The following is a 20691-nucleotide window of genomic DNA, read 5'->3' on the forward strand; positions in this document are numbered from 1 at the left end:
TTTTATTGTCATATTGTCATTTTTTGAGTAGCATAAAGGGACTACAACTAGCATTTCGTTATGCAACCCTCTGTTATAGAAATGAACCCTGCACCTTGAAAATCAGTGAATTCAAATAGAGTAAATTTTACCCAATGTGTATTATAGGCATACAGTGATAAATAGGTAGGTGAGTGTGAATATTCTCTAGAAAAAAGGGTTCTATAATAATGATCAAAGCATTGTGGTTATGGCATAACTCACTAACTGTATATCGCACATTCAATTTTTTTTGTTTGTTAGCCACAGAATCTCGAACTGTGGGGCTGCCATAACATGTTGTTTATGTTTAATTACATCATAAAAACAATTTAAATGATAATTTCAATATTCACTTTGAATTTCCTGCCTGACGTGGGTTTTCCCCACTGTTCTTTGAAATTCAGAAATTAATATATCACTCTGTAAAGTGCTCCAGACTTCCACCTCACACGTGTTAACTGCAGAGATCTAAGATGAGCACAAAGAACACAGGTGTTCAAAAACCATTGGATATTCAAGAATTAATAATTGTCATGAGGAGAAAACCACATAACATCAGCTAGAACACTAAGACAGTGAAGTCAGAAAGTTTAGATATACTATATGTCTTTTGAGCGTAAAACACTTACTTACTATTCCAGATTGTCTCCTTGTGAATTTACTGCAGGAAATCCTGATATTAGTGTGATCACAGTTGAGTTAAACAAGTCTGTTTTGGGTCCTTCCTGTTAGATGTTGCACAGCTGCCAGTGAGTAAAGAGGTTCCCACTGAGAAACACGAGTGGAGGACAAGTCTAGAACAAGAGGACCCAGAGCTCTGGAGTGTTCAGGAGACACAGCAGCTTCAAAGTCTGGAGGAGGATAATACCAACATGTTTCCATTCACTGCTGTGCCTGTGAAGAGTGAAGATGATGCTGAGAAAGCTCAGCCCTCACAGTTTCATCAAAGACAAAGTGAACAGATGGAAACAAGAGCTGATGAAGAGGGCTGCGGAGGATCAGAACCAGCCAGGATCCTTGGTCCAGCCAGTGACTTACAACAAGAATATCATGAAGAGGCATATTCCTCTGATCACAACACTGAAAACAGTGATGATTATTCTCAAGGGATGAGTCAACCTCAGACAGGTTTAATATCTCTCAACTACAATGAGGACATTGTAAGTCATGAAGGTTGTAATTCAGTGGACAAACTCTGTGGTGGTAAAACAGTTAATCACAGAAAAAACATGGCAGTTGACAAAGGAGGGAAACCATTTAGTTGCTCACTTTGTGGAAAAGGTTTTGGTGAAAAATCTGATTTGAAGAGACACATATGATTTCACACAGGGGAGAAACCATTCAATTGTACTTTCTGTGAAAAAAACTTTAGTGAAAAGGCAGATTTGAAGAGGCACATGAGAGTTCACACAGGGGAGAAGCCCTTCAGCTGTCCAGTTTGTACAAAGAAATTTACTCACAGAGGAGCACTGGTTGTACACATGAGAATCCATACAGGAGAGAAACCATTTGGCTGCTCAGTCTGTGGAAAAAGATACATTGAAACAGGAAATTTGAAAAAGCACATGAGAGTCCACACAGGAGAGAAACCTTTAAAGTGCAGTGTTTGTGGAAGAAGATTTAATTATCAGTCTCAGGTCAAAACTCACAAGTGCTCGGGTGAGAGCAGCGTAACCACAGTCCATCATTCGTGAGGAGATCCAAATCTTGAAGTGTTGTAGGTAGAGATGCAGCCACATCTGAATACCACTCACACAGTTTGTGCTATGGTAAATTCTCAAGTAGGGTCTTTATTGGCTCAATCAGAGGTCTTCATTTCTAATTTTCTTCTTTTGTGAGAGGCCATCTTTCATGTTCTCTAATGTAATTAGTACATCAACATTTATGTTATACTCATCACTTTGCTGCTCTCGCTTTCTCCTCCGCATTCTCAAAAATTAATTTGCTGATAATTTCCAGTCACTCATGGTACCATTAATAAAACTCAGCACCACCTGCACAGATTTAAAAGTTTTCCAGGGGCACACATTTTTGGTGGATTTTTTATCTGAAATATCGGAGGAAGGGTTTCAGTATGTAAACAAAAAATGGTAGAAATTACTAGAATTACAAAATGTAAATACATTCAATGATGTTTACTGACAAAATAATTAAACCATTGATACTAACAAAAACTGTTTTGATCTGATGGCAGCAGAGTGATGATTATGACCTGATAATTAAATAACAGTACCTTTTTTCCATACAGGACATGTACACATGATGTCTGAAGTCTGCTGATGCATGTTCATTTTATGTGGGACTTCCTGTTAGGAGACTCCGGTCTGTAGTATAGTTCCGTACATTTCACTGACAAGCTAGAGAATTGAACTATGTAGATCCATTGTATAATTGTTACATTTTATTTTATTTGGTAATATTGTTGTAACTGTAATAATGCATTATATTTAATTAGCATAGCTACTATGCATATTCAGCATAGCAACATAACAATTGTTATTATAAATAGCTGTACTAGAGTTAACCTATATGTGGTCACAAAAGGGACATCATTATATATACAGTATTTGAGTAATTATACACCTGGGTTACTAGGTGTGTTATTTGATCATTCATGTTGATTTGAAGAAACGCATACCAGGAAAACAAGAAAAAAATTGTTAATTGGCCCTAGGCTTGAAAATGTTGCTATTTTATATTTTTGTCCATGTCACCCAGCTCTTGTTTCGTGCATTTTTAACAATAAATTGACAAATATGGACAAAGAACAAATATGAATACACTGACTGTGTTTCCTTTGACTTCATTTGGAAAGAAATGCTCTGTCTTCAAGAATTCTGATGAAATAAAAGCATCTTCTTCCGTCAGCCATGTGTTTAGCCAGTCTCTCAGGACTTGACCCAAAGCATCTAGAGCAGCACTGGCCTGCGGCTGATTGAAGGCATTTGGTGCCAGCTGGGGTCTGTCATCTCTACCTCAGTAGCCATTTTCACCTGTAGTGTTGATGGCTGCACAGGCCAGCGCAGAATGCAGGTAAGAGCAAACACTTCTGACTCAGCAATAATTCTCACGTTCCTTGCATACCTGAAGCTTAAACTGTTACTGCACATGTTGCAGGTTTAAATGTTAAAGTACATTTATGTGAGTTTTGTTTAACTAAAATGTTTGATGGCTGCATGTACCAACTGATACAAGTTACAGCTCACAACACGTACTGACTCCCAGCTGACTTGAATTTGAATTCTACATAGACTTCTCAATGTTGAATCCAAAGTAAAACCATTTTTAAGTTGCTCAGAGGTAGCAAGTATGTGACAACTTGTAAATGTCCTACTCACTACATATCTTTGTCCCAATACCTTAACTACCAAATTTCTAAGATCCTATTGTGTGTTTATGTCTAATAAAAATGTAAGACAATTATTTGTTACAGAATTTTTCAAAGTAATTGTTAAGTATCCATACTCGGCTACGAAAACACAGTCAGTCTTGGAGTTCTTCCAGGTACTGAAATACCTGTCTAAGATTTTTAAATACAAGGTGAATTCATTTTTTGTACTTGCAACACTGAAGAATAACAACTCAGATTAGACAGAAACATCTGTTAAGACATGTGTCCCCCTTAATCCATAGATCATTCCTTGGAACACATATCTACCATAGAAATATTTCCTATAAGATGTATTCAAGTGTAAGTTAGTGTATGGTTTCTGATTTAGGTGAACTAACCCCCAAGTTTCTTTTAAGAAAAAAAAACACAAGACTGTAACAACACAATGCATTTGAGTACTTTCTAACATAAATAAAAATAAAAGGGCTTAAATGAAGAATAAACTCATTATGACAATTTTATTTGAATAGATACAAAAAAACTGTTCAATATTGAAGAGAAAATCAAACCAACAGATCACAATATCCAGGTAAATGGCTGCATACTGTCTGCTCATCCAAAACTAAAAGAGGAAGCAACATCTTCAGGAATTAATGCCCAATTGTGTTTCTACAAAATCATTACAATTCAAAAGCCTGTTCAGTTGCTTCACTAACTGCCATTCACCTCAAATTTACATTCATGTAAATAATGATTGAAGTAAAAGGTAGGTAAAATCAAAAAGTAAAGGTTCTAAATATGTCAAGGCCAAACTGTCTCAGATCTCATTTAAAGAAAATTAAGTAAAAATTATGAATAATCTTAATTCAACATCCACTTGCTAACTTTTTCTGGAGCTTTCAACCTCACCTCATGGTCTTCATTGGCAGATGGAGTTTGCTGTTAGCTTACCAAGCAAACTCTATTTACTGATTATCTAGAAAATGCTAGTAAATGGAAATAGCAATATTCAAGCTGACTTTAAACCAGATACAACAAAATGTAAAGTAGGAGAGGCCCATAAGGATAAAATCCTTTATTACTGTATATGTGATGTTATTTCATGATATCAAGAAATACACTCAGTTGGCAGTTTAATGGGTACACCTACTTAAACCTAATGCAGTTTAAACGATGACTGCTGCAATAAATCCTGCCTTCATGACAGTTGTACTGCTGCTACAGCACTGCTCTGCCTTTCAGTTATTTTTCACAAGCTGAACAGTTTAAAGCTTTTTCATATCCATGACCTGTCATGTGTGTAGGTGACGTTTCACTCTGGTTTAACATTTTACCACATTCACACTCTGTGTGTGCTCTCATGTGCTTCCTCATGCCTGCTTTATAACGAAATTTTTTGCCACACACTGTACAACTGAATGGTTGCTCCCCTGTATGAATGATCACATGTTCCTGCAGATGTTGTTTACGGCCAAATTTCTTACCACAGACTGAGCAGCTGAATGGTTTCTCTCCTGTATGAACTCTAATGTGTCTCTGGAGAGATCCCTTCAGGCTAAATTTTTTACCACACTCAGAGCACTTAAATGTTTTCTTGCCAATACTACAATGACATTTTTCAACAATTACGTGAACTTCATTATGTTTCACAAAAGTTGAAACTGGTTGAGGTTCCTTTGTCTCCTTCTGCTCATCATTGCTGTACTCAGTCTCAGAGTCAGAAGAGTCTGTTTCCATCTGTTGAGCTGAGCTGCTGGCTGGAGGCTCTGACTCTTTGTTCTCCACAGTTTGTGTTTGATGAAGCAGTGAGGTCTGAACTTTCTCTTCATCATCTTCGCTCTTCACAGACACAGGAGGGAACGGGAACTTAGTGATGTCATCCTTTAGTCCTTGAAACTGCTGTCCCCCCTGACTGCTCCAGATTTCCTCCTGCTCCTCTTTAATGTGTGGTGGCTCTGGGTCCTCTTTAATCGCAGACATCTGTACAACATCTAAAAGGTAGAAGATAAAGTGTAGGTTACCTTCAGTGTGTTGATACATTAACACTTCATTTCACAGCACAAGATCATTTGTCCTGACATGACCATATAAAAACTCAGGGGCAACTTCTAGCACAGTTTGTGATATATTAAGAGTTTATTTGGTTTAGTGATAGATTACCTGTATTTATTATTTAGTTTACATAGTAAAAATAATTATATTGATGTACCTTTTAGTACAGTTTCTGCCCCCTATGCTGTATTGTAAATCATATGAGAAGATTCTTGCTTTACCTTGGTTTACGACAATGTTTAGGTGGGTGGTATGTGTCAAAGTAACATCCAGATAAAAATCAGGACCCATGGTTTCCCAGCAGATTCTTGGATTGTAGAGATTATCAGTATTATTCACTTCACCTGTCTGTGGTTTCAATGTTGTGGCTGATCGGTGTAAATTAAATATCACTATTGAGGTTTATTCTGTTAACCATAAATGTTGTGTGGCTGATGGCAACAAATCAGTTTATGAGGCTGATTACATTTTGGCAGAGAGTTCTCTTAAATACAAATGTTCTTAACCTGCTGGCTAATCCACTGTCATGTTAAACCTCTGCATAGATATAAATGGCTCATTCTGAGCGAACGAAAACACAACGACATACTTATGTATATCACATTTCTGCCAATAGAAAGTTACACACTTCCTTAAGAGATAGCAGATACTTCTCTGTAAGCCCACCCCTGGAAAACCTGTAGAACAAGATTCCAGTACCGAGACCCCAGCTCCCACATCCACACCCCCTCAGGGACTGGCAGCAGTAGCTGCGCCGCAGCAGACACGCGGGCGGTGTGAACAAACACACGCACGCGTGTGAGCCCCAGGTGTTCACTGGACCCAGTGTGGGAAGCTAACTGTGTGTTACCCCACAGCTAATATATACAGACACAGCCAGCTCCCTCCCCGTCCTCACTCAGTCAGTCAGCTTGTAAAACTGAGTAAACGGACTAAACTCTTTCTGTATCGATGGAGCAGGAAAAACCCTCCACTAACCTGCTTTGTTTTCCTGGCTAACAGGCCTCTCCACAACTTCCAGCAGTCTGCGCTGGCGTTCAATCTCCTCCTCATATTCCGCTATGGTTGTTTCAAACAGTCTGAATATCTCCTCTACAGCTGTGCTCAGTCGCTGGTTCACCAGCGTTCTCAGGGTTCGGATTTTACACATTGTCACACAACAAACAGCGACTTCTTCTTCAAACAAACTTTGAGTGGGAACAGCTCTGCGGTGCTGACTTCTTCTTCTTCAATTATTGGCGGTTGGCAAAAAATGAATTACCGCCACCAAGTGGTAGGTGATGTGGATCAGATCAGGTCAAACATCTTCTCACTCCAAAGATAACTGAGACATAATTCGATTAAAAAAAAAAAAAAAATCATTTCTCTGAGATCTTACGAAGAATATTTATTAGATTGAGGTGTAATTTTATCTACGTGAGGTTTTGAATCAGATGCCTTCTTTCTGCTCAGTTTCTGACAGGATAGCATAACATAACATAGCAGTACTGTGTCTTCTTTTATTATTATTTCATGCACAAATTTCTCCTTTCAACTGTATACCATCGTCCTTTTCTCTCTTCCTCTCATTGCTTTTGCCAACAGTCCTTCAGTTTCTGCCTCACAATGCTCTTGATTTCCTCTCTGCTGAAGCTAATTGTTGTTGTTGTTATTACTTTTGTGGCCTCCTTTGTAACCTTATCTGCCACTTCATGTCCTTTGAAACCAACACATGCTGGTACCCATAGGAATACTGTAAGAACCATCATTCGAATTCTGTGAAATGTTTGTTGTACTATCAGAATGTCTGGTCTGCTGATTGCTCTCAGTGGTCTTCTGCACTTATAACTATATTGCGGACATTTCTAGGTGGTGGCTTTGGCACAGGACTGTGTGATATTTCCATACAGAGGAGGACATTCAGGACATTCAAGACATGATGCAATGTTAATGAATTTAAATGATGGGTTTTATTAAATTAAAATGATAAATGTTTTGACGCAAGCTTTAAATTTGTCAGTGGCATTAATTTAAAAAAAAAAGTGTGGTATGTTGCTTTAATGACAGCATGCACTCGATCCAGCATGGACTCCACTATTGCAAACCCTGATGCCCCATGTTATTCCAGCATGACTGCCAAATACTCTGTTTCATTCTGCTGGTACAGACTGAGCCTGTTAGCAGGCTCTGTCACCCTGTTCTACAGTCTTTAGGTGCTTTAGACTGTGGTAGGTGTTGACTGAAAGAGCACATTAACAAAATTATTATTCATTAACAAAAACTTCTCATGAAGAGCTTTGGGCCTCAAAGTGAAAATTCTGATATCTTTCTCTCTCTGCAGTGGAGGAAGAGACTTCAAAGAGGGTCTGTACCCTCCTGGAAGTGTACACCAGACAGTCACACAGGTGTGTTAGGTGTGTAGGTGTGTGTTAAAATTCAGGGTTCTTGTTCTAATGGCTTTCAAAAATTAAAACCTCCTGAGTCTCTGTTTGCTCTCATGATGTGCTGTTTTTGTTTTTAACTGAGGACTAACCTTACTTTTAGTAAAATTCCATGTTTTTTTCTGTCAATTTTGATTGCTTGTATAAAAATAAAACCACAATAAGTTGCCCTGATAGAATGAAAAAATAATTTCTATATTTGTCTATAGTGAGAAATGAGAAAAATATTTTTACATTGCAGCAAATCAAACATTGGGGCACACTATGTTAGAAAATCTGTAGTCATACATTTATCTTAAAAATGGTTTGAATTGATATGATCAAAATTAAGGGATGCAGGCTCCCCTGAAGAATTCCATATCACTCTGCAACTTTATTCTAATTATCTGCCTTATATAGTAATGATAGAAAATTCACTTTAATTCTCAATTCCATGGTGCACCTTAAGATCAAAAATGATACAGAAAAGTCCATAAGCTGGATCATAAAGTTTTATTTCACCAGTAAAATCATAAGATACAAATAATATTCATCTGGATTAAGTAAACACCAGCTGTTATGTAGTTCCAATCCAGCTCATCAGAGCAACTGTTTCTGGCCAAATCTTTTGCCACTGCAGTTTTAACTTAGTAACAAAAGTATTTCTTTCCAGTGTGAGATTCCACATCTACAATACATGGTATTGAAGAAGTAAGAAATGTAATAATTCACGCCAACAAATAAAACTCATGATTGACTTAATCAAATGGAACTAACCCCTCCCCACACCTACTTAGATTCTAAACACACTGTCTTGTGGTAGTTAATCTGTCTCTTAAATATGAGGATTTCCTGTTTTGTTTTATATCATATCTTTATAAATTAAATCTCTCTAAATTTATTATTTAACAGAAAATAAATTATCTGAGGATGTTACCTTGGGCTCTGAGAAATAAAGTAGGTCATAATTCACTATTATGACAATTTATGATGATTTCAAGAGCATGTTGTTGCTGCTCAGACATGCTTCTCTCTTGCCACTTTTTCTTCCTTAACCACTTCTCTCCATCTTTCCACTGCACTTGAGGACTGCTGCAGCAAGACCAGTTATGACAGAGTATCTGACATCATGTGGAACATGACAGGAGAAAATGTGATAAAACTGGTGCTTTCCTGAAGATTTACACACAACTAAACACATCACACACTGTCGGCTACAGCACCTTAACAAGCGAATCCCCCACATCCTGCTGTTGCTGACGAAGTACTCAGAATTTAGCTTACTTTGGAAAAGTTGCACAAGTAAGCAGCAACATCTTAAATAACAGCAACTAAATACAGTTTAGATCACAAACAGGTGGTTAATCATGAAGTGCAGGTGTGTCTGATTTCTGTTGATCAAAATAAATAAAAAAAACTCTGATATAAAACATGAAGGTGCCAAACTTTTCATTCTAAACATCAGATTTTTAAGAAAGCTGAGTTTATAGATATGTAACTCACAAATTATATATTAGTTTAAATATATTCAAACTTAAAAAGAGAGAATAAAGAAAAAAGACAGCCCTATTACATATATATATATATATATATATATATATATATATATATATATATATATATATTCCTACCCCAACCACTATCTGCTCAGGATGGTTTAATCTTATCTTACACAGATAACTGAAAAACTCAAATAGGGAAGTTCCTCAGTTTCAGTTTGTTTCATTTACTGCTCTCAGAAACACACTTGTGGTTTTTCACACGTGAACGTCTAGTGAATTTTCTACCACAAACATGGCAACCAAAAGACCTTTCCCCCGTATGGAGTGTCATGTGCTGTGTCAGATTCCCTTTTTGTGTAAATTTTTTACCGCAAACTGAACAGCTGAATGGTTTCTCTCCTGTATGGATCCTCATATGTTTTAGCAATGACTGACTGAGTGTAAAACTGGTGTTACACACAGAGCAACTGTAAGGCTTTTCTCCTGTATGAACTCTCATGTGTCTAGCCAGAATTCCACTCTGGATAAAACGTTTAGGACAGAACGCGCAGCTGAACGGTTTCTCTCCTGTGTGAGTCCTCATGTGTGTTCCCAAACATGTGCTCTGTGCAAATCTTTTACCACAAATTGAGCAGCTGAAGGGTTTCTCCCCCGTGTGTATTCGGATATGTCTTACAGTGTCTCCTTTAGAGCTAAATTGTTTCTTGCAGACTAAACACATGAAAGTTTTTTCTCCAGAGTGAGTTCTCTTCGGTTTGAGTAAATGTATATTCTGTACAGATCTTTGAACACAAACTGAGCAGACAAATGGTTTCTCTCCCGAGGCACTTTTTATGGGGACAAATGTTTTACCACACCCAGAGCAGCTTAGAGACGTCTTGCCAGTGTTACAGTCTTTCTCTTTTCTTTTTAACTTTGACTGAGGTTCCCATATCTCCTCACACTCATCATTACTGTTTTCAGGCTCAGGCTCAGAGGAGTCTGAAGTTCTGTCATCATTAGCTGGTTGACTGACAGACACACCTGTCTGGGTCTGCTTTGATTTCACAGAGTTTAAATCTGACTGAGGTCCCCTGCTCTGCCTCCAGTCATCATCACTGTTATCAGGTTGTTCAGAGGAGTCTGGAGTCTCATTTTCATTAGCTGGTTGTAAATGACTATCTAGATTTAATCTCCTTGTTGGTTCTGATTCTCCACAGGCCTGTCCATCACCTTCTGTTTCCATCTGTTGAGCTGAGCTGCTGGCTGGAGACTCTGCCTCTCTGTTCTCTTCAGTCTGTCTTTGATGAAGCTGTGAAGACTGAGCCTCCTCTTCATTATCTTCACTCTTGAAAAAGACAGGCCCCTGAATCTGCTGTCCCTCCTGAACTCTCCAGAGTTGCTCCTGTTCCTTTTTAAGATGTGGGGCCTCGGGGTCCTGCTGAATGTCCGCTGTTAATACTGAAATAACAAGGACATTAATGCAGACGCAAATAGACATCACTGCCAAATATTGATAAAATATTAAATAAAGCAAACTCAGTACTAGGCAAGATGTATGGGCCTGTTTCTACATAACCAATTTGTCACTGCCTAGAAAATATGATATGGGAGGGTGTTTCTGACATCCTCTCTATTCTGAAATTCTGTTTCTGTCGCTGACATGCAGTCTAAGCCACTCAGAATTGCCACCCCTTAGTGAATGCCCTCTGGCTGCTAGCCATAGGAGTCAGCTGGAAACAAGTTATTTAACCCCAACTGATGCAATGAGTAGCTTCTCATTTCTTAAACAACCATATCGAAAGATGCATCCTGTGGTCGTGGAAAAGATGTTAGTCTGTTTGAGAAGGGTCAAATCATTGGCATGCATCATAAGGTCATGTGGTCTGATAAGTCCAGATTTACCCTGGTCCAGAGTGACGGGCGCATCAGGGTAAGATGAGAGGCAGATGAAGTGATCATGCCCAGTGCCTACTGTACAAGCCTGTGGGGCCAGTGCTATGATCTGGGGTTGGTCAGGTCTAGGTTCAGCAACATTATTTGCCCAAAGAATGAGGTCAGCTGACTACCTGAATGTACCGAATGACCGGGTTATTCCATCAATGGATTTTTTCTTGTCTGATGGCACAGGCATATTCCAAAATGACAATGCCAGGATTCATCAGGCTCAAATTGTGAAAGAGTGATTCGGGAGCATGAGACATCATTTTCACACATGGATTGAGCACCACAGAGTCCAGACCTTAACCCCATTGAGAATCTTTGGGATGTGCTGGAGAACACTTTCCGCAGTGGTCCGACTCTCCCATCATCAATACAAGATCTTGGTTAAAAATTAATGCAACACTGGACGGAAATAAATCTTGTGACATTGCAGAAGCTTATCAAAACAATGCCACAGCGAGTGCGGGCCGTAATCAAAGCTAAAGGTGGACCAACAAAATATTAGAATGTGTGACCTTTTTTTTGGTGGCGACTTTTTTTTTTGGCCAGGCAGTGTATTTTTAACAGACTAAACCTTGATTTTACCCTGAAATTCTCCACTTGTTTGACAGTATCTCATAAAGCAGTAGCACGGGTCCAACTTTTCTAACCCTCTGCCCAGCCATAAAAGTTGCTCCCTAATTACTTCTCTTAGTAGGGGCCAGAGGATTTTTTTTCAAACCAGTTTGATATTAAGCCAAACACCAGATCAGATTTTTACCACTAGGTGTTGCATTTAACTTAGCAGATGCTCCTGAGTGGAGAGCGCACGAATGAGTGAGTAGTGATTCCAGTCCACTTGGCACATCTAATATGGTTCGACAAAAACTAATATACACTAAATAAGGGAAAGACGCAGCTAACATAAATGTAATTTCGCAAAATACCCCAAACTGTGGAATGCACTAAAAATCAATTTACTTAACATTATACAAAACAAATTTAGAAAAATGTCAAAGCCCCAATGTCAGGAAACCAGATTTACTGTCTGAATATAACTCTGGACTCTTGCTTGGTTCCTTGCTTTCATTTCTATTGGCTGAGGAACTCTCTTATGCACAACAAATATTATCAAAACAACTGATTTCAGGGGCACTTGGTCAATGAAAATGTCCAGTGGCAATAGCCAGACTTGAATCCTCTGAAGAAGCCTGGCAGTAAACTACAACAAACTGCTGCTCATTAACAAGAGTATTGCGATTCTGAAACCGAGACGAAAACCACAGTTTAGCAGTTTTCCGTCCCGCTCTTGAATATCTTCTTTAATTTCTGCCAACCACCGGATGTCGATGCGCTTCTTGAGTTCAATGCTTCAAAGCTTCAAATCCTTTACCAACACAAACAGGAAGAAAGCCTCAAAGCATCATCCGGCTTCGTTTGCTGTTCACCAATATTTCCTCGTGAACAACTGGCACATTAATAAAATAACGTGCCATTTAATTATTACCAACCTGCTCTGTGTAGCCGAACTTCAGGCTTTAAAACAGCGTCCAGTAGTTTGCGTTGTCGCTCGTTCTCCCGCTGTAAACGAGAAAGTTCCTCTTCATACTCTGCTGTGGTTCTTTCAAACAGTCCAAATATCTCTTCAGCAGCAGCAGTCAGACTGCTGATACACCAACTCTCTTAACATTGTCACTTTAGACGTGTTGAAAGTTATCATGTGGACATTCATACTGTCTACTTTCGCTGCTAAAACTACGGACTTCCGTGTTCTTCTAACAGCCACAACAGGGCGACTTCCGGCCTGAATCTTTCAGAATAAAATATTCACCAAGAAACGTCAAACTGATTAAATGTGTCCACATAGTTCCTCTCTATGATCTTTTTTCATTTAATCTGTATCTGTACATTGAAAAAATACAGGTACTGTACAGTGAAGTTAATTGAGACTGTGTCTACAATAAGGTTCCTCCTCACTCAATGATTATTTCAGAAAGCAGGTTTAACAAACTGTGAGTCCATCTCTGAACTCTTGAGTTTATGAACCCTAAGATGGGAAACTTCAGAACTGATTGACAACCTGACAGCCTGTCTTAATATCTAGAGTCACAGTTTTTTTTTCAAAGGCTGACAGTGTATAAATGTTATTCTGAGCTGAGGATATTTGAACATAAGAGACTGCTCTGTTCTTACATTGATGACCATAGGAGAGGTAACATTAGTAAAGTTAGGTTTTGGATGTGATGAGTCTCTTCAAGCTCAGCAGGAGGAGACCAAGAGAAACTCAGGGTTAGATATAGAAAACCAGCTAGAAGCAGGTTTGGTTCAAGCTGAATTTAAGACAGATACAACAAAATGTAAGTTAGGAGTAGCCCATGAGGATAAAATCCTTTATTGCGGTATATGTAATGTTATTTCATGATATCAAGAAATACACTGAGTTGGCAGTTTAATGGGTACACCTACTTAAAACTAATGCAGTTTAAACATCCATCCATCCATCCTGGACTAGTCTATCACGGAGCTGACATATAGAGACAAACAATTCAGAGTCACCAATTAACCTGCACATCTTTGGACTGTGGGAGGAAACTGAGGTACCCAGAGGAAAGCAAAGTCCACATAGTAAAACATTCTTTTGGTGAGGTGAAACACTCAGTGAATCTCTCATTGTCAAAACAGCCAAGGCAAAACCAAACTTTTGTATAATATGCATTTATATATAAAAAGGGATAATTCCGTTATTTCTTACCTTACCTTAGAACACTGGAGTGGACTGCTTCCATGTGGTACTTTTACTTATGTAAAGGATCTGAATACTTCTGCCACCACTGAGACTCATGGTTACAAAAACAAACTAACTGAAAGAGGCAGTGGTATTCTAACAACTCCAGTGTTCAAATATACCATATTTAATAGGTCAAACAATATTTATTTTGCTTATTTCCCCTGGGACGGGTTGGATGGTGATATTTCAGACAGACAGCTACACATGATACTGGCTAAAAACTGGCATGAACCAGCAACATATACACTTATCATGATTTAGTGGAATTTCAATCAAAAAACTGTAATTTGCATATCTAACTATCTGAATATTTGGCTGATCCAATAAATTACATACCCTGATCAGTAAAGGTAATTCATGTCACTGATGAAAAAACAGCAACAAATAAATAAATAAATACACCAAATGTGAATTCAATAAAGCCAGCCCGAGCAGTCTGGCTTAATGGCATAATCTGAGTGGTATCCAGATCCAGCTGCATCTCTTATCTCAATACTGACCAGTGAGCATTGGTTTTCCTCCTGAATGACATACTAAGGTTTCAGTATGATGACCCCCCCCCCACACTCCGGATTTACTATCCCATTAGCAGTCCTTGCGCATATCGAACAACTGTAGGGTTTCTCCCCTGTGTGGAGTGCTTGGGCAGTGCTGCTCTGTCTTTAAATTCTTTTCCACAAACTGAACAGTCGAAGGTTTTTTCATAACTATGGATTCATTTAACTGTCATATGTGACAGTGATGTTTCACTCTAGGTCAACATTTTATCACACAGTGGGTTTGACTTTACATGAACTTCATTATGTTTCACAAAAGTTGAAACTGGTTGAGGTTCCTTTGTCTCCTTCTGCTTGCCATTGCTGTACTCAGTCTCAGAGTCAGAAGAGTCATCTTCTTGAATTTGGAAGTTATTCCAGACACCTGTCACAAGTACATGTCAACGTCCCATGTTCTTACTAATAATAACTAATAATAGATAGTTAATTTGGATTACTACTTAATGCTGTCTGCGCAGAGGGATGTAAAGTAAATGCTTCTCTGTAAGCCTACCCCTGGAAAACGTCCTCACTCAGTCAGTCAGCTTGTAAAAGTGAGCTAAACGGACTAAACTCTTTCTGTATTGATGAAGCTGTGCTCAGTTGCTGGTTCACCAGCGTTCTCAAGGGTTCAGATTTTACACATTGTCACACAACAAACAGCGACTTCTTCTTCAAACAAACTTTGAGTGGGAAGCTCTGTGACTTCTTGACTTCTTCAATTATTGGCAGCACAGTGCTGTTGCCAGAAGAATGTGATCAGCTTCTTTCTTTCTTTCTTTCTTTCTTTCTTTCTTCTTCTTTTTCCTCCTCAGGATTTTAATGGCAGTTGGCAAACCATCTTACAGCTGTATTACCACCACCTACTGGAGTGTAGAACAGAAGATTGGCAGGTTGGGCTCAGATTACAGTTAGGAGTGACTATCTCTATCCTGTTGCAGAGATGAATTCATGGACTGCTTTCACAACTGATTGTTGATTCTCAGTGGGATTAAGCAGGCTCTTCGTTGTAACTGTCTTTATGGCCTAGGCGTGATACTGCAGCATGCAGCCTTTCTCTTTCTTCCAGGTAATATTTACATTCTATGAGTATGTGTTTCACAGGTTGCTGCATTTTGCCTGTTCCACACATCCCATCTCCATGCTTGCCCAGATTCACCAAGTCCCATGCCGACCAAGTACCCAATTCTCAGTCTAGTCATAACTACACTTTGTCTTCTTTCACTCCGGAAATAACAAGCTTCTTCTGGTAGTGGCACTCCCTCTTTTCATTTTTCCATTTTACCTGCCACACAGCGGTTAGATTTCTACAAGAACTGTTATATCTGGTACCTTTCCCATCATCTACACATACTAATCCCTTATCCGCTATAGATTTGTGATAAATTGTGATTTGTGATAAAAAAAACCATTTGCATCTTACTGCCCCAAGGTGTGACATATCCACATATCCATATCCACACCATACCATTACCTGATATATACATATACAACATTGACAATGATTACTTTGTGTTCTTCATTTCAATCTCCTGTTGCAATATGCTTTGTTCATTATAGGCATCTTCCTATTGTGAACTTTACCCCCATCTGTTCACTAAACTTGCATACCATCATGTAGCATTGCATATGGATATCCTTGTTATCTATCATTCTGTAATAAAATGTCTGAGAATTACTGAGCTTCCTGGACTCAAGCACAGGCCTTTTCTGAGTCTATTGCAATACACCAGCAAGCACCAAGACTAACCACATTCATTATTCAATCAACCCTCTTATTCCATAGAATAGCCACATCTTTTGATATCCTACCTCTGACTATTACCATGCCAAGGTCAGTATCCTTCTTTGTTACAAAAACCCTGCATGAATCTTGGGTCTTTCATGAATTTATTCTGGGTCTTCTGAAAATTTGACCAAATATACTGAGTCAAAAATACATACAGCAATGCTAATATTTGTTGAACTGTCCCTTGGCCATATCCACCTCAATTAGGTGTTTTTGGTAGCCATCCCCAAGCTTGTTGTTGTATCCTTGACCACTCCTCTTGACAGAATCAGCAGTTCAACTAAATTCATTGGCTTTCTGACATGGACTTGTGGACTCATGGACTCAACCTTCTGGCTGGATGATTTTAGGTATTCGGAGGTAATCCTCCTTCTTCAGCCTTCCATTTACTTTCTGTAAAGCAGTAAGTAGAATGTCAGAATAAGGGGGGTTGCTCCAAACTGACAATCACACCCACATTACACAGTCACTGGACACTTGCGTAGAGGTGAGAAAGTGGGCAGAATTTCTTCTGATACAGCTGTAAACACTTTGTAAAGTGCATCTATTTTTTTTCTAGTATAACCTGATCTTTGTCTGTGCAGTACAGAGTGGCTGTCAAAGGAGCATGTTGCAGAATAATGTGATGATGTGGATGTTATAAATTACTTTGTATTTATGTACATTTATGTAACATGCAGGTTTTTAATCACATATTATTTGACTGATCCTCTACTTCATTATATTCACTATTCTTAATTGTTGTTTGCTCCAAGACAGAAGCCCTGCACAAATACTTAGTTGGTAATTCAATACCTGCAGTTGTGAAAATAAATGAGTTAATCCAAAAGAGAATACACAATCCCATTATTTCACAGCAGACAGGGAGTCACCTTGCCTGTAGTTTAGACATTGAAAGAAGCCTTATATTCACCAACTAGTTCAACTTTTGCCACAGTGCAATGTAATGTCACCCAGCAATCTACTGTGCTGGCCAGTCAAGTGCCTGTTCCTGGTAGATTCATTTGTAAGATGAAGAAAGCAATAATTTTACCCTTTACCTTATCATTGTTGAGGTGGAGAACAAAATGGTAGCCCCCATTATAACTTTCCAGAGTTGTAAACTCCCATCTTCTCATATTAACCAATGTGTGGTGTTTTGGCATCAGATAAGCCTTCAAACTCGAAGATTTATCACATCCATCCACGGTCTCATTGGTAGCTGATTCAACACACCCACATCAATGCACTGCTGTTTGTGGTCTGAACACAGCTTAACTCCCAAAGATCAATCTGAAAAAACAACTTATGCAGCTTCACTTGTTACTGTTTACACCTGCACACTTATGGCTTTTAACATGTGACAGCAAACTAAAATTCCGTCCACAAACACTGCAACTGTATGGTTTCTCTCCTGTATGAACTCTAATGTGTCTCTTTAAAGTTCCCTTTTCACTAAAACGTTTACCACAGAATGAGCAACTAAATGGTCTCTCACCTGTATGACTTCTCATGTGTATAACTAATGTCTTTTTTTGACTAAAACTTTTGTTACACATTGAGCAGCTGAATGGTTTCTCCCCAGTGTGACTTCTCATATGAGTCTTGAGATTGACCTTTGCACTAAAACTTTTGTTACAAACAGCACAGGTGAAAGGCTTTTCCCCTGTATGGCTTCTCATGTGGGCATGCAGATTTCCTTTGCAGCCAAATCTTTTGTCACAAACTGTGCAACTAAATGGCCTCTCCTGGGTGCAGGATTTATTATGATTGGCAGTACTCTCATTTTTCAGTGTGTCTGAACCTGACTCTTGTCCTCCTGTCTCTTTCCAATCATCATTACTGTCCTCAGTCTCAGATTCACAACAGTATAAAGACAGAAGCTGATGATGGCTGTCGGTCTCTGGTTCCATCTGTTGAGCTGAGCTGCTGGCTGGAGGCTCTGCCTCTCTCTTCTCCTCACTTTGTCTTTCATGAGGCTCTGAGGTCCTAGCTTTAACTTCATCATCTTCACTCTTCACAGGCACAGCAATGAATGGAAATATGGTTATATCAGCCTCCTTCAGTTCTTGAAGCTGCTCTACATCCTGACTGACACCGAGCTCCTCCTGTTCCTCTTTAATATGTGGCGTCTCTGGGTTCTCCCGGTTTAGACTGGTCCTCCACTCCTGCTGGTCTTCTATACTGACAATCAGTTTTTGGACAGCTGGAGGTAAAACTGAAACACAGAAAAACAGATATTACTATGACAATACACATTTTACATTCTTATCTCCCAGGATGCTGTACTGTGAGATCTTCTGATGGCAAAGGTTCATAAAAACAGTCTGCCTTCATCTCCTCCAAGACTTCTAAAAGTGAGGAGTACCCGCTGTCAACAAGCTGATGTTGTAACATACATGCTAACATACACCTTACAGGCTCCACAGCTCACAACCACTGAAAAGAATTTAGATTCAGTTGTTCTGTTGTTCAGTGTATGCCCGTGGAGAACACAAAAGCATGCCTTGAGTGTAACTTACAAAGAGTAATTACAATTAAATCTTCAATAACATTACTGGTCATACGCATATACATACATCAATCAACTTTGAACCCACAGAAACACTAGTGGTTAAATAGTTTAGCAGTTTCTGGGTGTCTGGTAACCTAAACCAGAGATGGCTAACTTAGGTGTTTACACAAGACTGGAAAAATTACTGAGGCTAATCTATAATGTAAGTAAAATTAACGATAAATTTCAGTTCAAGTACTAAAATATTTTTGCTACAAAACCTTTTTCTCATTAAAGAAGCTAAAACTGTCAAACGTTAAACACTGTCTGAACACAAGCAGCTGTAAATATGTTTTTTAAACTTTGTTCAAATGAAATACATTCCATGTTTGGCAAAATTATGATTCATTTCGGGACTGTCTGAATAAGTAAATAAGATTATGCATCCAACAACACATTCAATGACAGCTCTCAGTGTTTATAAGTTTTTCATACTTTGTGCTACAGACACATTAGACACTAGGATGTACTGAGGTCTGATGTTCAACAGATTGAATCCTCAGACTCCTCGGGTCATAGTGTTGTTACCATAGTGTCCACGTTACTCTATGTGCACAGATATAGTACTCAGTATTTCTATTGCAGGTGTCATTAACCAGAAGGTGTAGCAGGTATTTCAACAGGCATTATCAATGCAGTAAAGTAGAGAACTTAGTGATTTTACATTTGATGCCAGAGAAAATTATTTGGCATTTTTAAGTAACTGAGCTTTACAGTTGAAAAATCAATTTAGTGCTCTACAACTGGAGCATGGTCCATAAATTGGCCATGCTGATGTATCAATACTATATTACTATACTACATGTATTTAAATGTGTTAAATAACACAAAAGTACAATCACAAGTTCTCAAAGCCAATGGTGAAGTCTTCTGTTTTGTCTGACTGACAGTTCTTGTTTCATAGAAGACTAAGAAAAGCACAAAATATTATATAAATATTAGTAATAAATTAGTTGCCAATATGTCAGTCGACTTTATCTGTTAATTAACAGTTCCAGCTTTACTGAGGTCCAGCTGTTCTCTGACAATAAACTTTTTAAAGTTTGGTTTCATGCAACGTTTGAACGTCTTGCTCTGCGCTTTTATTATGAAGGTCTAAGTCGTCAACTTCCGACCTTAACCTGCTTTAAAGTAACGCAGCTGCGGGAGGCTAACAGGCTCTCCAACAGACTGACTGTTCATTTAGCTACTGTCATGCTACGACCCGATCAGGACACTTTAAGAGTCCAGCCTGTCACCTCCATGAACCCAGAGGACCGAGGAACCGTCTACGGACCTTTGTTCATGTGGATGTCAGACCTGACAACATCCTCCAGCAGTCTGCGCTGGCGATCAATCTCCTCTTCGTAGTTTGAGATGGTTGTTTCCAGCAGAACGAAGATCTCTTCTACAGCCGCAGTCAGTCGCTGGTTGACAAAAGCTCTGAGCGTTTGAATCGTGGACATTTTCACACAGTATCTGGTCAGTGAGCGGGCAACAGCTGCGATTCTGTCGCTGCCTCTTCCTCCTCCTCACTGCCGCTCCTCCTGCTGACATGACATGCCAGGAGCCCCTCCCTCCTTTCCGCTCACACACACACATGCACACATGCACACACAGTGTGCTGTCAGAAGCTGTCTGCTCTATCTCTATGTTAATATTTTAACACCATATAATACTTACAGTCTGTACTGTATTCTTACTGTGAGACTTTAAGTAACACATTTCATGATCCAAAATGTTTATTTTTTAATTTATATTCTGAGATTATTTTTCTCTTCATTCTAAATATTTTCTAAAATATCCTCAGTTGAGTGTCAGAAAACATCTGTGCCAGGCAGGTTAACACCCGTTAACCT

General features: G+C 38.9%; 3 protein-coding genes across 3 annotated transcripts; all 3 read right to left on the reverse strand.

The window, feature by feature from the left end:
• Positions 1-3839: 3839 nt before the first annotated feature.
• LOC127142899 (zinc finger protein 436) lies at positions 3840-6657 on the reverse strand. The gene is made up of 2 exons (XM_051073649.1): positions 6383-6657; positions 3840-5343 (listed from the first exon to the last, which is right to left on the reverse strand). The coding sequence occupies exons 1-2, from the start codon at positions 6552-6554 to the stop codon at positions 4595-4597; spliced, it is 921 nt and encodes a 306-aa protein (XP_050929606.1). The 5' UTR covers positions 6555-6657; the 3' UTR covers positions 3840-4594.
• A 677-nt stretch (positions 6658-7334) lies between these two features.
• LOC127142898 (gastrula zinc finger protein XlCGF17.1) lies at positions 7335-13084 on the reverse strand. The gene is made up of 2 exons (XM_051073648.1): positions 12719-13084; positions 7335-10745 (listed from the first exon to the last, which is right to left on the reverse strand). Exon 2 carries the CDS (start codon positions 10528-10530, stop codon positions 9526-9528), a length of 1005 nt encoding a protein of 334 aa, XP_050929605.1. The 5' UTR covers positions 10531-10745; positions 12719-13084; the 3' UTR covers positions 7335-9525.
• A 3869-nt stretch (positions 13085-16953) lies between these two features.
• Positions 16954-20409, reverse strand: LOC108884578 (zinc finger protein 32). The gene is made up of 2 exons (XM_018678554.2): positions 20130-20409; positions 16954-18517 (listed from the first exon to the last, which is right to left on the reverse strand). The coding sequence occupies exons 1-2, from the start codon at positions 20296-20298 to the stop codon at positions 17616-17618; spliced, it is 1071 nt and encodes a 356-aa protein (XP_018534070.2). The 5' UTR covers positions 20299-20409; the 3' UTR covers positions 16954-17615.
• Between the last annotated feature and the right edge of the window lie 282 nt (positions 20410-20691).

This window comes from Lates calcarifer, linkage group LG10 (genome assembly GCF_001640805.2).
Source record: "Lates calcarifer isolate ASB-BC8 linkage group LG10, TLL_Latcal_v3, whole genome shotgun sequence".
Taxonomy (NCBI): Eukaryota; Metazoa; Chordata; class Actinopteri; family Centropomidae; genus Lates; species Lates calcarifer.

Bases quoted from the DNA above. Each gene is read 5' to 3' on its own strand.
- LOC127142899 (XM_051073649.1), bottom strand. From the start codon at position 6,554: ATGTGTAAAATCCGAACCCTGAGAACGCTGGTGAACCAGCGACTGAGC. The intron at 5,344-6,382 runs GTTAGTGGAGGG...TCTACCTTTTAG, and splicing joins TAGCCAGGAAAACAAAGCAG to ATGTTGTACAGATGTCTGCG.
- LOC127142898 (XM_051073648.1), bottom strand. From the start codon at position 10,530: ATGGAAACAGAAGGTGATGGACAGGCCTGTGGAGAATCAGAACCAACA.
- LOC108884578 (XM_018678554.2), bottom strand. From the start codon at position 20,298: ATGTCCACGATTCAAACGCTCAGAGCTTTTGTCAACCAGCGACTGACT. The intron at 18,518-20,129 runs GTCCGTAGACGG...TCTGTGTTTCAG, and splicing joins TGACATCCACATGAACAAAG to TTTTACCTCCAGCTGTCCAA.